This window comes from Rhinoderma darwinii, chromosome 6 (genome assembly GCF_050947455.1).
Source record: "Rhinoderma darwinii isolate aRhiDar2 chromosome 6, aRhiDar2.hap1, whole genome shotgun sequence".
NCBI lineage: Eukaryota > Metazoa > Chordata > Amphibia > Anura > Rhinodermatidae > Rhinoderma > Rhinoderma darwinii.
In genome coordinates, this window is record NC_134692.1 from 1,041,024 (window position 1) to 1,056,760 (window position 15,737).

A 15,737-nucleotide genomic window follows, 5' to 3' on the forward strand; every position below is an offset into this window, starting at 1 on the left:
TACTAATACTAATCCTAACTCTACCCCTACTAATACTAACTCTACACACTACTTATACTAACCCTAACTCTACTAATACTAACCCTAACTCTACCCCTACTAATACTAACCCTAACTCTACCCCTACTAATACTAACTATAACTCTACTAATACTAACCCTAACTCTATACACTACTAATACTAACCCTAACTCTACCCCTACTAATACTAACCCTAACTCTACCCCTACTAATACTAACTATAACTCTACCCCTACTAATACTAATCCTAACTCTACCCCTACTAATACTAACTCTACACACTACTTAAACTAACCCTAACTCTACTAATACTAACCCTAACTCTACCCCTACTAATACTAACCCTAACTCTACCCCTACTAATACTAACTATAACTCTACTAATACTAACCCTAACTCTACTAATACTAACCCTAACTCTACCCCTACTAATACTAACCCTAACTCTACCCCTACTAATACTAAACCTAACTCTACCCCTACTAATACTAACTATAACTCTACCTCTACTAATACTAACCCCATCTCTAGCCCTCCTAAAAGTAAGTCTTACTCTAGACAGTACTGAATATTAGATAATCCCCGGCTCTGTACTCAATATGTGATATTTGGACAGGAGCAGGCGAAATTAAGCCAGGTGGAATCCTCTACACCCAAATACAAATAAAATATAGCAGATATTTTACCGCTCTGACGGTCGTATAGAAGACGGTTCCACAATCTGATATGTATCTTCCAAGGGAACAAAATTCCAGCCTATAGGCAAGAAGGCAATTCCTTAGTCCACATCGTGTGGTTTTTGGATTTCTCTTCAACTTGTAGTTCTACGCAGGGATGTAGAGATGCTGCGATCCCAGTCCAACACCGCACTGTATCTCCAAAGAGGGAGCAAGGAAACAAATAGCGCAGCACTTTTTGGACCCGTTCACTTCACGCTTTTTATTCCATTCTTACAATAAAGGGAAAAGGTTTAAAGTGATCGCCAGACCTACAATGAATACTTACGGCAGGGGATTTATATTTAGACACGATCTCTGAATATAGAAGAAACATTTTAGTTTGAAATCTAAATTGGGACAATAATGTTTTGAGCTGGTAAGTCCCGTAGGTTTCCCCACGGATTTTGGATGAACAAAAATGCAAAGTCAGCGTCAGCGTCGGTGAAGCAGCGGTAACACGTTTCCACATCTTTTGATTATTATTATATATATTTTCTCTTCATGATGTTTTTACTGTCATCATTTACTATGCAATATATATTTGTATGTGATTTTTATATTTTATGTGTGTAGTAATTATGCTAATTATATGTTACATTTTATGTGGTTTTTTTTGGGCGGCTATTTAAATCTTTGTCTAAGTTCACGCTTTACATGCCCCAGAGGAAGGCGGAAGGGCGAAACCCAGGGTTGGGCTATGTAGTTTGGCGTGCCGCATGCTGTGGATTATGCCGGGTATTAAACCTTTTCCCTTTATTGTAAGAATGGAATAAAAAGCGTGAAGTGAACGGGTCCAAAAAGTGTTGCGCTATTTGTTTCCTTGCTCCCTCTTTGGAGATACAGTGCGGTGTTGGACTGGGATCGCAGCATCTCTACATCCCTGCGTGGAACTACAAGTTGAAGAGAAATCCAAAAACCACACGATGTGGACTAAGGAATTGCCTTCTTGCCTATAGGCTGGAATTTTGTTCCCTTGGAAGATACATATCAGATTGTGGAACCGTCTTCTATACGACCGTCAAATATCTGCTATATTCTACACTCTACTAGCGATACCCCGATCCCTATCTTTACCTCTATTAACACTAACTCCACAATTACTGACCACAATCCTGCGCCACTCACCGTCTGCCATGCCATGGGCCAGTAATAGGTTCTTTACTTTGAAGCCATGAATGTTGTGCAGGACACTGGAGGCCTAGAATAGAGAATAGTGGAGATCATTATATCCTGCGCTGTTACCGGCATCACAGTCATGGATGGAATCTGCCCCAGGAATCATAGTTAGTACGGCTGAAAAAAGACACATGTCCATCAAGTACAACCAAGGGAAGGGAAAAGGGAAGGAAAAATTTCTACACATAGGAGCTAATATTTTTTTGTTCTAGGAAATTATCTAACCCTTTTTTAAAGCCATCTACTGTCCCTGCTGTGACCAGCTCCTGCGGTGTCTCCTGTCCCTGCTGTGACGGCTCCTGCGGTGTCTACTGTCCCTGCTGTGACGGCTCCTGCGGTGCCTACTGTCCCTGCTGTGACGGCTCCTGCGGTGTCTACTGTCCCTGCTGTGACGGCTCCTGCGGTGTCTACTGTCCCTGCTGTGACCAGCTCCTGCGGTGTCTACTGTCCCTGCTGTGACCAGCTCCTGCGGTGTCTCCTGTCCCTGCTGTGACGGCTCCTGCGGTGTCTCCTGTCCCTGCTGTGACGGCTCCTGCGGTGTCTCCTGTCCCTGCTGTGACCAGCTCCTGCGGTGTCTACTGTCCCTGCTGTGACGGCTCCTGCGGTGTCTACTGTCCCTGCTGTGACGGCTCCTGCGGTGTCTCCTGTCCCTGCTGTGACCAGCTCCTGCGGTAGGCTATTCCATAAATTCACCGTTCTTACTGTAAAGAAGCCTTGTCGCCTCTGCAGCTTGAACCTTTTTTTCTCCAGACGGAGGGAGTGCCCCCTTGTTTTTTGAGGGGGTTTTACAAGGAACAGGATTTCACCATATTTTTTGTATGTGCCATTAATATATTTATATAAGTTAATCATGTCCCCCCTTAGTCGTCTTTTTTCAAGGCTAAATAGGTTTAATTCTTTCAATCTTTCCTCATAACTTAAATTCTCCATGCCCCTTATTAGCTTCGTTGCTCTTCTTTGTATTTTTTCCAACTCCAGGGCATCCTTTCTATGAACTGGAGCCCAGAACTGAACTGCATATTCTAGATGAGGCCTCACTAATGCTTTGTAAAGTGGTAATATTACATCCCTGTCCCGCGAGTCCATGCCTCTTTTAATACACGACAATATCCTGCTGGCCTTTGAAGCAGCTGATTGACACTGCATGCTGTTATTGAGTTTATGATTTACAAGAACACCCAGATCCTTCTCAACAAGTGACTCCCCCAGTGTAGCGCCCCCTAGGACATATGATGCATGCAGGTTGTTGGTACCCAGATGCATAACTTTACATTTATCTACATTAAACTTCATTTGCCAAGTGGACGCCCAAACACTTAGTTTGTTTAAATCTGCCTGTAATTCATGAACATCTTCCATAGACTGAACTATATTACATAGCTCAGTGTCATCTGCAAAAATAGAAATAGTGCTATTAATCCCATCCTCTATATCATTAATAAATAAGTTGAATAATAGTGGTCCCAGCACTGAACCCTGGGGTACACCACTTATAACCGGGGACCATTCAGAGAAGGAATCATTGACCACAACCCTCTGGATTCGGTCCTTGAGCCAATTCTCAATCCAATTACAAACTATATTTTCTAAACCTATAGTCCTTAATTTACCCATTAGGCGTCTATGGGGGACAGTGTCAAATGCCTTTGCAAAGTCCAAAAACACTAAATCCACAGCGGCCCCTCTGTCTAGACTTCTGCTCACCTCTTCATAAAAACAGATTAGGTTAGTTTGACAACTTCTGTCCTTAGTAAAACCGTGCTGGCTGTCACTTATAATGCTATTTATTGTCACATAATCCTGTATATAGTCCCTCAATAGCCCCTCAAACATTTTCCCCACGATGGATGTTAAGCTTACTGGTCTATAATTACCCGGGGAAGACCTAGAGCCCTTTTTGAAAATAGGCACCACATTTGCCCTGCGCCAGTCCCTTGGCACTATACCAGTCACTAGAGATTCTCTGAATATTATGAAAAGGGGGACAGAAATAACTGAACTAAGCTCTTTAAGAACTCTAGGGTGTAACCCATCTGGTCCCGGAGCCTTGTGCACATTTATTTTATTTAATTTAGCTTGGACCATCTCTACATTCATCCAATTCAGTATATCAGCCGATATATTAACAGCACTGGCAGCGGCTACATCAGCTGCTCAGCACTGGCACCGGCTACATCAGCTCCTCAGCACTGGCACCGGCTACATCAGCTGCTCCTTCTTCAGTTGTATATACAGAGCTAAAGAACCCATTTAGTAACTCTTTCTTCTCTTGATCCCCTGTGATCAACTCCCCATTACCATTATCTAGGGGTCCTACATGTTCAGACCGTGGCTTTTTAGCATTTATATGCTTGAAGAATTTTTTAGGATTTGTTTTACTATCCTTGGCCACCTGCCTTTCATTTTGTATTTTTGCTAATTTTATTACATTTTTACAGATTTTATTAAGCTCTTTATATTTTACAAAGGCTACAGCTGTACCCTCAGATTTGTATTTTTTAAATGCCCTTTTTTTGTCATGTATTGCCCCTTTCACAGAAGGTGTAAGCCATGTGGGGTTTAATTTTAGTCGTTTATACTTGTTACCTGTAGGAATACATTTTGCACTATAATAACTCAAAGTAGATTTGAAAATCTCCCATTTATCATTTGTCCCATTATTTGACATTAGTTCTTCCCAGTCTATATCCTGAATTGCAGCCTCATCCTGGGGAAATTGGCTTTCTTAAAATTAAATGTTTTTGTCCTCTCAGCCTGGCTTTGTTTTTTACAGTATAGGTAAAATGTAACTATATTATGATCACTGTTACCGAGGTTTTCACGAACATTGACGTTACCAACAAGATCTGCATTATTAGAAATGACCAGATCCAACAGAGCTTCACCTCTAGTCGGGTCTTCCACAAACTGGCCCATAAAATTTTCCTGCAACAGGTTGAGGAAATGTCTCCCCTTTGCAGTTGAAGCCGAACCATGACACCAATTAATATCCCGGAAATTAAAATCTCCCATTATCACTACAGTACCCGCCTCTGCAGCCCGCTCCATCTGTTTATATAGCTGAACATCCATCTCCTCAGTTATATTGGGGGGTCTATAGATTACACCAAAAGTAATTTTTTCAGTGTTTACCTCCCTTTCTAGTTCCACCCACAAGGTTTCAACCTCCTCACAGTCTTCACCCACTATTGTCTCTTTCACACTCGCCTTCATATCACTTCTCACATACAGACATACACCACCGCCTTCATATCACTTCTCACATACAGACATACACCACCGCCTTCATATCACTTCTCACATACAGACATACACCACCACCTTTCCTATTTGTCCTGTCTTTACGAAAAAGTGTAAAACCCTGTAGATTTACAGCCCAGTCATGTGAAGAGTCCAGCCATGTTTCAGCAACACCAACTATATCTATATTTTCTTCCAGTATCAAGGCCTCCAGCTCCCCCATTTTGCTTGCTAGACTTCTGGCATTTGTGAACATACACTTTAACTTGCCTGTCAGTTTTTCACTTTTATTATCAGAAATGTGATTTGACATTAATCGGTCCTTTTTATTTACACTGATGTTTTGTAACGAAAGGATCTCCTTATCTTGTTGTCTAGTCCTCTCCCCACATTCTGTTTCTCCCTCCACCAATATAGTCTGACCCCTCTCTAACCTGGCTACCCCTTTTTTTTCTACATTGACCTCCCTCCTCAGCCCTAGTTTAAATACTCCGCCACCCCAGCTAGAATTCTCTCCCCCAGCACAGCGGACCCACTTCCATTTAGGTGCAAATCATCTGCAGAATACAGTTTGTACCCCAATGAAAAGTCAGCCCAGTGCTCTAGGAACCCAAATCCTTCTCCTCTACACCAAGACTTCAGCCATGCATTTACCTCCCTGAGCTCCCGCTGTCTTTCCTGTGATGCGCATGGCACAGGCAGTATTCCTGAGAATACAACCTTGGAGGTCCTTCCCTTCAGCTTGTAGCCTAGTTCTTTAAAATTATTCTTAAGGCTCCTCCACCTACCATTTATTCTGTCGTTGGTACCGACATGGACCACGACAGCTGGATCATCACCAGCCCCTCCCAGCAATTTGTCCACCCGTTCCACCACATGCCGAACCCTGGCACCAGGGAGACAGCAAACCATTCGGTTGAGGTGGTCTTGGCGACAAATAATTCTATCCGTCTTCCTGATTATAGAATCCCCTACGACTATCAATTGTCTTGGCTTACCTGCATTACCATCCCGCCGACTACTAGCTGGGCTGTTCTCCCGGCTGTTAGGGAGATCAGTATCCACTAGGGCTGCCATTTCTGAGACTGACACCCTCGCATCATCACCCAACTTGGCAATTTTGCCTGGAATGTCAGAAACCGGATCGGCCTTCCTTGTCTTTGACCCCTTTCTACTGCCCCTAACTACATTAACCCAGCTACTTACCTGATCCTGCTCACCCATGTCTTCACCCTCCAGTTGTAACCCACTAACTGCATGCTCTGTGATAAGTCACGATCCCCAACATGAAGACCCCCGAGCCCATTACGACCAGTGCGAGGCGTCAGGGCAGTGTTTCCCCCTGTGCTGCTCTCGGTCCCTCCTGGATGATCCGGTCCCTCATCCTCCTACCTGATAGGTGTTGTCTTCAGCAGACGGCATCCCCAGGTAACGCTCTGAGAAGGCTGAAGCTGCGGAAAAGACAAGCAACATTTACCGCCCAGCAGTCACATGCAATATCCTCCCCCAGGAAACCATCAGGACCAATAACCCCATGACGAGCCGCTAAACCATTATTGTAAATAGGAAAAAGACAAGTAACAGTTAAAAAGTCACATGGACCCCCCATGTCAGATGGGGTACACTGCACCGGGACATAGTGATGGCAACAAGATGGGGAAAATCCGGTGATGGAGACGAGTTCCTCTTGGCAATCAGGTCAGACAGATAAGAGATCCCTGCTAGCACTTTGTTTTGGGTTCTTTTTTGGGGTCTTCTGATCACTATTAGGGACCGTTAGATAATAATCCCCATAATGTTATTTATTAAATCTTTCCTAGTATTTTATGGCATCTCCATTGCTGTCCTGTGATGAAACTGTGTAAAGCCTAACCCCTTTATATGTATATGTGTGAGGACCCCCCTTGTATGTATACATGTATATGTGTGAGGACCCCCCTTGTATGTATACATGTATATGTGTGAGGACCCCCCTTGTATGTATACATGTATATGTGTGAGGACCCCCCTTGTATGTATACATGTATATGTGTGAGGACCCCCCTTGTATGTATACATGTATATGTGTGAGGACCCCCCTTGTATGTATACATGTATGTGTGTGAGGACCCCCCTTGTATGTATACATGTATATGTGTGAGGACCCCCCTTGTATGTATACATGTATATGTGTGAGGACGCCCCTTGTATGTATACATGTATGTGTGTGAGGACCCCCCTTCGTATGTATACATGTATATGTGTGAGGACCCCCCTTATATGTATACATGTATGTGTGTGAGGACCCCCCTTATATGTATACATGTATGTGTGAGGACCCCCCTTGTATGTATACATGTATATGTGTGAGGACCCCCCTTGTATGTATACATGTATATGTGTGAGATCCCCCCTTGTATGCATACATGTATATGTGTGAGGACCCCCCTTATATGTATACATGTATGTGTGTGAGGACCCCCCTTGTATGTATACATGTATATGTGTGAGGTCTCCCCCTTGTATGTATAAATGTATATGTGTGAGGACCCCCCTTATATGTATACATGTATGTGTGTGAGGACCCCCCTTGTATGTATACATGTATATGTGTGAGGTCTCCCCCTTGTATGTATAAATGTATATGTGTGAGGACCCCCCTTGTATGTATACATGTATGTGTGTGAGGACCCCCCCTTGTATGTATACATGTATGTGTGTGAGGACCCCCCCTTGTATGTATACATGTATATGTGTGAGGACCCCCCCTTGTATGTATACATGTATGTGTGTGAGGACCCCCCTTGTATGTGTACATGTATGTGTGTGAGGACCCCCCCTTGTATGTATACATGTTTGTGTGTGAGGTCCCCCCCTTGTATGTATACATGTATATGTGTGAGGACCCCCCCTTGTATGTATACATGTATATGTGTGAGGACCCCCCTTGTATGTATACATGTATATGTGTGAGGACCCCCCTTGTATGTATACATGTATGTGTGTGAGGACCCCCCTTGTATGTATACATGTATATGTGTGAGGTCCCCCCCTTGTATGTATACATGTATGTGTGAGGACCCCCCTTGTATGCATACATGTATATGTGTGAGGACCCCCCCTTGTATGTATACATGTATATGTGTGAGATCCCCCTTGTATGTATACATGTATATGTGTGAGGACCCCCCTTGTATGTATACATGTATATGTGTGAGGACCCCCCTTGTATGTATACATGTATGTGTGTGAGGACCCCCCTTGTATGTATACATGTATATGTGTGAGGACCCCCCTTATATGTATACATGTATGTGTGTGAGGACCCCCCTTATATGTATACATGTATGTGTGTGAGGACCCCCCTTGTATGTATACATGTATATGTGTGAGGACCCCCCTTGTATGTATACATGTATATGTGTGAGGACCCCCCTTATATGTATACATGTATGTGTGTGAGGACCCCCCTTGTATGTATACATGTATATGTGTGAGGTCTCCCCCTTGTATGTATAAATGTATATGTGTGAGGACCCCCCTTATATGTATACATGTATGTGTGTGAGGACCCCCCTTGTACGTATACATGTATATGTGTGAGGACCCCCCCTTGTATGTATACATGTATATGTGTGAGGACCCCCCTTATATGTATACATGTATGTGTGTGAGGACCCCCCTTGTATGTATACATGTATATGTGTGAGGACCCCCCTTGTATGTATACATGTATGTGTGTGAGGACCCCCCTTGTATGTATACATGTATGTGTGTGAGGTCCCCCCCTTGTATGTATACATGTATATGTGTGAGGACCCCCCTTGTATGTATACATGTATATGTGTGAGGACCCCCCTTGTATGTATACATGTTTGTGTGTGAGGTCCCCCCCTTGTATGTATACATGTATATGTGTGAAGACCCCCCTTGTATGTATACATGTATATGTGTGAGGACCCCCCTTATATGTATACATGTATGTGTGTGAGGACCCCCCTTGTATGTATACATGTATATGTGTGAGGACCCCCCTTGTATGTATACATGTATATGTGTGAGGACCCCCCTTATATGTATACATGTATGTGTGAGGACCCCCCTTGTATGTATACATGTATATGTGTGAGGACCCCCCTTGTATGTATACATGTATATGTGTGAGGACCCCCCTTGTATGTATACATGTATGTGTGTGAGGACCCTCACTTGTATGTATACATGTATATGTGTGAGGTCCCCCCTTGTATGCATACATGTATATGTGTGAGGAACCGCCTTGTATGTATACATGTATATGTGTGAGATCCCCCCTTGTATGTATACATGTATGTGTGTGAGGACCCCCCTTATATGTATACATGTATGTGTGTGAGGAACCCCCTTGTATGTATACATGTATATGTGTGAGATCCCCCCTTGTATGTATACATGTATATGTGTGAGGACCCCCCTTGTATGTATACATGTATGTGTGTGAGGACCCCCCTTGTATGTATACATGTATATGTGTGAGGACCCCCCTTGTATGTATACATGTATATGTGTGAGGACCCCCCCTTGTATGTATACATGTATATGTGTGAGGACCCCCCTTGTATGTATACATGTATGTGTGTGAGGACCCCCCATGTAAGTATACATGTATATGTGTGAGGACCCCCCTTATATGTATACATGTATGTGTGTGAGGACCCCCCTTATATGTATACATGTATGTGTGTGAGGACCCCCCTTGTATGTATACATGTATATGTGTGAGGTCTCCCCCTTGTATGTATAAATGTATATGTGTGAGGACCCCCCTTATATGTATACATGTTTGTGTGTGAGGTCCCCCCCTTGTATGTATACATGTATATGTGTGAGGACCCCCCCTTGTATGTATACATGTTTGTGTGTGAGGACCCCCCCCTTGTATGTATACATGTATATGTGTGAGGACCCCCCCTTGTATGTATACATGTTTGTGTGTGAGGTCCCCCCCTTGTATGTATACATGTATATGTGTGAGGACCCCCCCTTGTATGTATACATGTATGTGTGTGAGGTCCCCCCCTTGTATGTATACATGTATATGTGTGAGGACCCCCCCTTGTATGTATACATGTATATGTGTGAGGACCCCCCTTGTATGTATACATGTATATGTGTGAGGACCCCCCTTGTATGTATACATGTATGTGTGTGAGGACCGCCCTTGTATGTATACATGTATATGTGTGAGATCCCCCCTTGTATGTATACATGTTTGTGTGTGAGGTCCCCCCCTTGTATGTATACATGTATATGTGTGAGATCCCCCCTTGTATGTATACATGTATATGTGTGAGATCCCCCCTTGTATGCATACATGTATATGTGTGAGGACCCCCCTTGTATGCATACATGTATATGTGTGAGATCCCCCCTTGTATGTATACATGTATGTGTGTGAGGACCCCCCTTGTATGTATACATGTATATGTGTGAGATCCCCCCTTGTATGTATACATGTATGTGTGTGAGGACCCCCCTTGTATGTATACATGTATATGTGTGAGGACCCCCCTTATATGTATACATGTATATGTGTGAGGTCCCCCCTTGTATGTGTACATTTATATGTGTGAGATCCCCCCTTGTATGTATACATGTATATGTGTGAGGACCCCTCCCTTGTATGTATACATGTATATGTGTGAGATCCCCCCTTGTATGTATACATGTATATGTGTGAGGACCCCCCTTGTATGTATACATGTATATGTGTGAGGACCCCCCTTGTATGTATACATGTATATGTGTGAGGACCCCCCCCTTGTATGTATACATGTATATGTGTGAGATCCCCCCTTGTATGTATACATGTATATGTGTGAGGACCCCCCTTGTATGTATACATGTATATGTGTGAGGACCCCCCCTTATATGTATACATGTATATGTGTGAGGACCCCCCCTTGTATGTATACATGTATGTGTGAGGTCCCCCCCTTGTATGTATACATGTATGTGTGTGAGGACCCCCCTTGTATGTATACATGTATGTGTGTGAGGTCCCCCCTTGTATGTATACATGTATGTGTGTGAGGACCCCCCTTGTATGTATACATGTATATGTGTGAGGTCCCCCCCTTGTATGTATACATGTATGTGTGTGAGGTCCCCCCCTTGTATGTATACATGTATATGTGTGAGGTCCCCCCCTTGTATGTATACATGTATGTGTGTGAGGTCCCCCCTTGTATGTATACATGTATGTGTGTGAGGACCCCCCCTTGTATGTATACATGTATGTGTGTGAGGTCCCCCCTTGTATGTATACATGTATATGTGTGAGGACCCCCCCTTGTATGTATACATGTATATGTGTGAGGACCCCCCTTGTATGTATACATGTATGTGTGTGAGGTCCCCCCCTTGTATGTATACATGTATGTGTGTGAGGACCCCCCTTGTATGTATACATGTATATGTGTGAGGACCCCCTTGTATGTATACGTGTGAGGACCCCCCTTGTATGTATACATGTATATGTGTGAGGACCCCCCCTTGTATGTATACATGTATATGTGTGAAGACCCCCCTTGTATGTATACATGTATATGTGTGAGGACCCCCCTTGTATGTATACATGTATATGTGTGAGGACCCCCCTTGTATGTATACATGTATATGTGTGAGGACCCCCCTTGTATGTATACATGTATATGTGTGAGGACCCCCCTTGTATGTATACATGTATATGTGTGAGGACCCCCCTTGTATGTATACATGTATATGTGTGAGGACCCCCCTTGTATGTATACATGTATATGTGTGAGGACACCCCCTTGTACGTATACATGTATGTGTGTGAGGACCCCGCTTGTATGTATACATGTATATGTGTGAGGACCCCCCTTATATGTATACATGTATGTGTGTGAGGACCCCCCTTGTATGTATACATGTATGTGTGTGAGGACCCCCCTTGTATGTATACATGTATATGTGTGAGGACCCCCCCTTGGACCCCCCTTGTATGTATACATGTATATGTGTGAGGACCCCCCCTTGTATGTATACATGTATATGTGTGAGGACCCCCCTTGAATGTATACATGTATATGTGTGAGGACGCCCCTTGTATGTATACATGTATGTGTGTGAGGACCCCCCTTGTATGTATACATGTATATGTGTGAGGACCCCCCTTGTATGTATACATGTATATGTGTGAGGACCCCGCTTGTATGTATACATGTATATGTGTGAGGACCCCCCTTGTATGTATACATGTATATGTGTGAGGACCCCCCCTTGTATGTATACATGTATGTGTGTGAGGACCCCCCTTGTATGTATACATGTATATGTGTGAGGACCCCCCTTGTATGTATACATGTTTGTGTGTGAGGACTCCCCTTGTATGTATACATGTATATGTGTGAGGACCCCCCCCCTTGTATGTATACATGTATATGTGTGAGGACCCCCCTTGTATGTATACATGTATATGTGTGAGGACCCCCCTTGTATGTATACATGTATATGTGTGAGATCCCCCCTTGTATGTATACATGTATATGTGTGAGGACCCCCCTTGTATGTATACATGTATATGTGTGAGGACCCCCCCTTGTATGTATACATGTATATGTGTGAGGACGCCCCTTGTATGTATACATGTATATGTGTGAGGACCCCCCTTGTATGTATACATGTATATGTGTGAGGACGCCCCTTGTATGTATACATGTATATGTGTGAGATCCCCCCTTGTATGTATACATGTATATGTGTGAGGACCCCCCTTGTATGTATACATGTATATGTGTGAGGACCCCCCTTGTATGTATACATGTATGTGTGTGAGGACCCCCCTTGTATGTATACATGTATATGTGTGAGGACCCCCCTTGTATGTATACATGTATATGTGTGAGGACCCCCCTTGTATGTATACATGTATGTGTGAGGACCCCCCTTTTATGTATACATGTATATGTGTGAGGACGCCCCTTGTATGTATACATGTATGTGTGTGAGGACCCCCCTTGTATGTATACATGTATGTGTGTGAGGACCGCCCTTGTATGTATACATGTATATGTGTGAGGACCCCCCTTGTATGTATACATGTATATGTGTGAGGACCCCCCTTGTATGTATACATGTATATGTGTGAGGACCCCCCTTGTATGTATACATGTATATGTGTGAGGACCCCCCTTGTATGTATACATGTATATGTGTGAGGACCCCCCTTGTATGTATACATGTATGTGTGTGAGGACCCCCCTTGTATGTATACATGTATATGTGTGAGGACCCCCCTTGTATGTATACATGTATATGTGTGAGGACCCCCCTTGTATGTATACATGTATATGTGTGAGGACCCCCCTTGTATGTATACATGTATATGTGTGAGGACCCCCCTTGTATGTATACATGTATATGTGTGAGGACCCCCCTTGTATGTATACATGTATGTGTGTGAGGACCCCCCTTGTATGTATACATGTATGTGTGTGAGGACCCCCCTTGTATGTATACATGTATGTGTGTGAGGACCCCCCTTGTATGTATACATGTATATGTGTGAGGACCCCCCTTGTATGTATACATGTATATGTGTGAGGACCCCCCCTTGTATGTATACATGTATGTGTGTGAGGACCCCCCTTGTATGTATACATGTATAAGTGTGAGGACCCCCCTTGTATGTATACATGTATATGTGTGAGGACCCCCCTTGTATGTATACATGTATATGTGTGAGGACCCCCCTTGTATGTATACATGTATATGTGTGAGGACCCCCCTTGTATGTATACATGTATATGTGTGAGGACCCCCCTTGTATGTATACATGTATGTGTGTGAGGACCCCCCTTGTATGTATACATGTATGTGTGTGAGGACCCCCCTTGTATGTATACATGTATGTGTGTGAGGACCCCCCTTGTATGTATACATGTATATGTGTGAGGTCTCCCCTTGTATGTATACATGTATATGTGTGAGGACCCCCCTTGTATGTATACATGTATATGTGTGAGAACCCCCCTTGTATGTATACATGTATGTGTGTGAGGACCCCCCTTGTATGTATACATGTATGTGTGTGAGGACCCCCCTTGTATGTATACATGTATGTGTGTGAGGACCCCCCTTGTATGTATACATGTATGTGTGTGAGGACCCCCCTTGTATGTATACATGTATATGTGTGAGGACCCCCCTTGTATGTATACATGTATATGTGTGAGGACCCCCCTTGTATGTATACATGTATGTGTGTGAGGACCCCCCTTGTATGTATACATGTATGTGTGTGAGGACCCCCCTTGTATGTATACATGTATGTGTGTGAGGACCCCCCTTGTATGTATACATGTATATGTGTGAGGTCTCCCCTTGTATGTATACATGTATATGTGTGAGGACCCCCCTTGTATGTATACATGTATATGTGTGAGAACCCCCCTTGTATGTATACATGTATGTGTGTGAGGACCCCCCTTGTATGTATACATGTATGTGTGTGAGGACCCCCCTTGTATGTATACATGTATGTGTGTGAGGACCCCCCTTGTATGTATACATGTATGTGTGTGAGGACCCCCCTTGTATGTATACATGTATATGTGTGAGGACCCCCCTTGTATGTATACATGTATATGTGTGAGGACCCCCCTTGTATGTATACATGTATGTGTGTGAGGACCCCCCTTGTATGTATACATGTATGTGTGTGAGGACCCCCCTTGTATGTATACATGTATGTGTGTGAGGACCCCCCTTGTATGTATACATGTATGTGTGTGAGGACCCCCCTTGTATGTATACATGTATGTGTGTGAGGACCCCCCTTGTATGTATACATGTATATGTGTGAGGACCCCCCTTGTATGTATACATGTATGTGTGTGAGGACCCCCCTTGTATGTATACATGTATATGTGTGAGGACCCCCCTTGTATGTATACATGTATGTGTGTGAGGACCCCCCTTGTATGTATACATGTATGTGTGTGAGGACCCCCCTTGTATGTATACATGTATGTGTGTGAGGACCCCCCTTGTATGTATACATGTATATGTGTGAGGACCCCCCTTGTATGTATACATGTATGTGTGTGAGGACCCCCCTTGTATGTATACATGTATGTGTGTGAGGACCCCCCTTGTATGTATACATGTATGTGTGTGAGGACCCCCCTTGTATGTATACATGTATATGTGTGAGGACCCCCCTTGTATGTATACATGTATGTGTGTGAGGACCCCCCTTGTATGTATACATGTATATGTGTGAGGTCTCGTCCCACTTTTACACATATAATTCTGGCTGATATTTTGTGGTAATTACAGATTGAGCAGACTTCGGTGTAACATATTCTGTGTATTGGGGGCATGTGGCAATGTTTGCTTTACTCACCATATAACCTCATGTCGGTGATGGGGGCAATCAGGGCTCCACATTTGAACAGTCTTTCATTGGCTTTTAAGATCATGGATGCGATGTACCCGCCGTAGCCCTGAGGGGAGAAACGCGTGCAGTTATAATAAACCACAAAGGCCTCATGAATAGAAACTGGCGGAGCCACCCATCAGGACACCCATCAGGAC

The 15,737-nt window shown here is 43.7% G+C and overlaps 1 protein-coding gene across 1 annotated transcript in view; it reads right to left on the reverse strand.

The window, feature by feature from the left end:
* The window catches only part of DPP10 (dipeptidyl peptidase like 10), a 285,774-nt gene that overhangs the window by 7,408 nt on the left and 262,629 nt on the right, over nucleotides 1-15,737 (reverse strand). Inside the window, 3 exon segments of the mRNA XM_075831017.1 lie at nucleotides 1,866-1,938; nucleotides 6,549-6,607; nucleotides 15,547-15,646. Of these exon segments, the coding sequence (XP_075687132.1) occupies nucleotides 1,866-1,938; nucleotides 6,549-6,607; nucleotides 15,547-15,646 (232 nt within the window).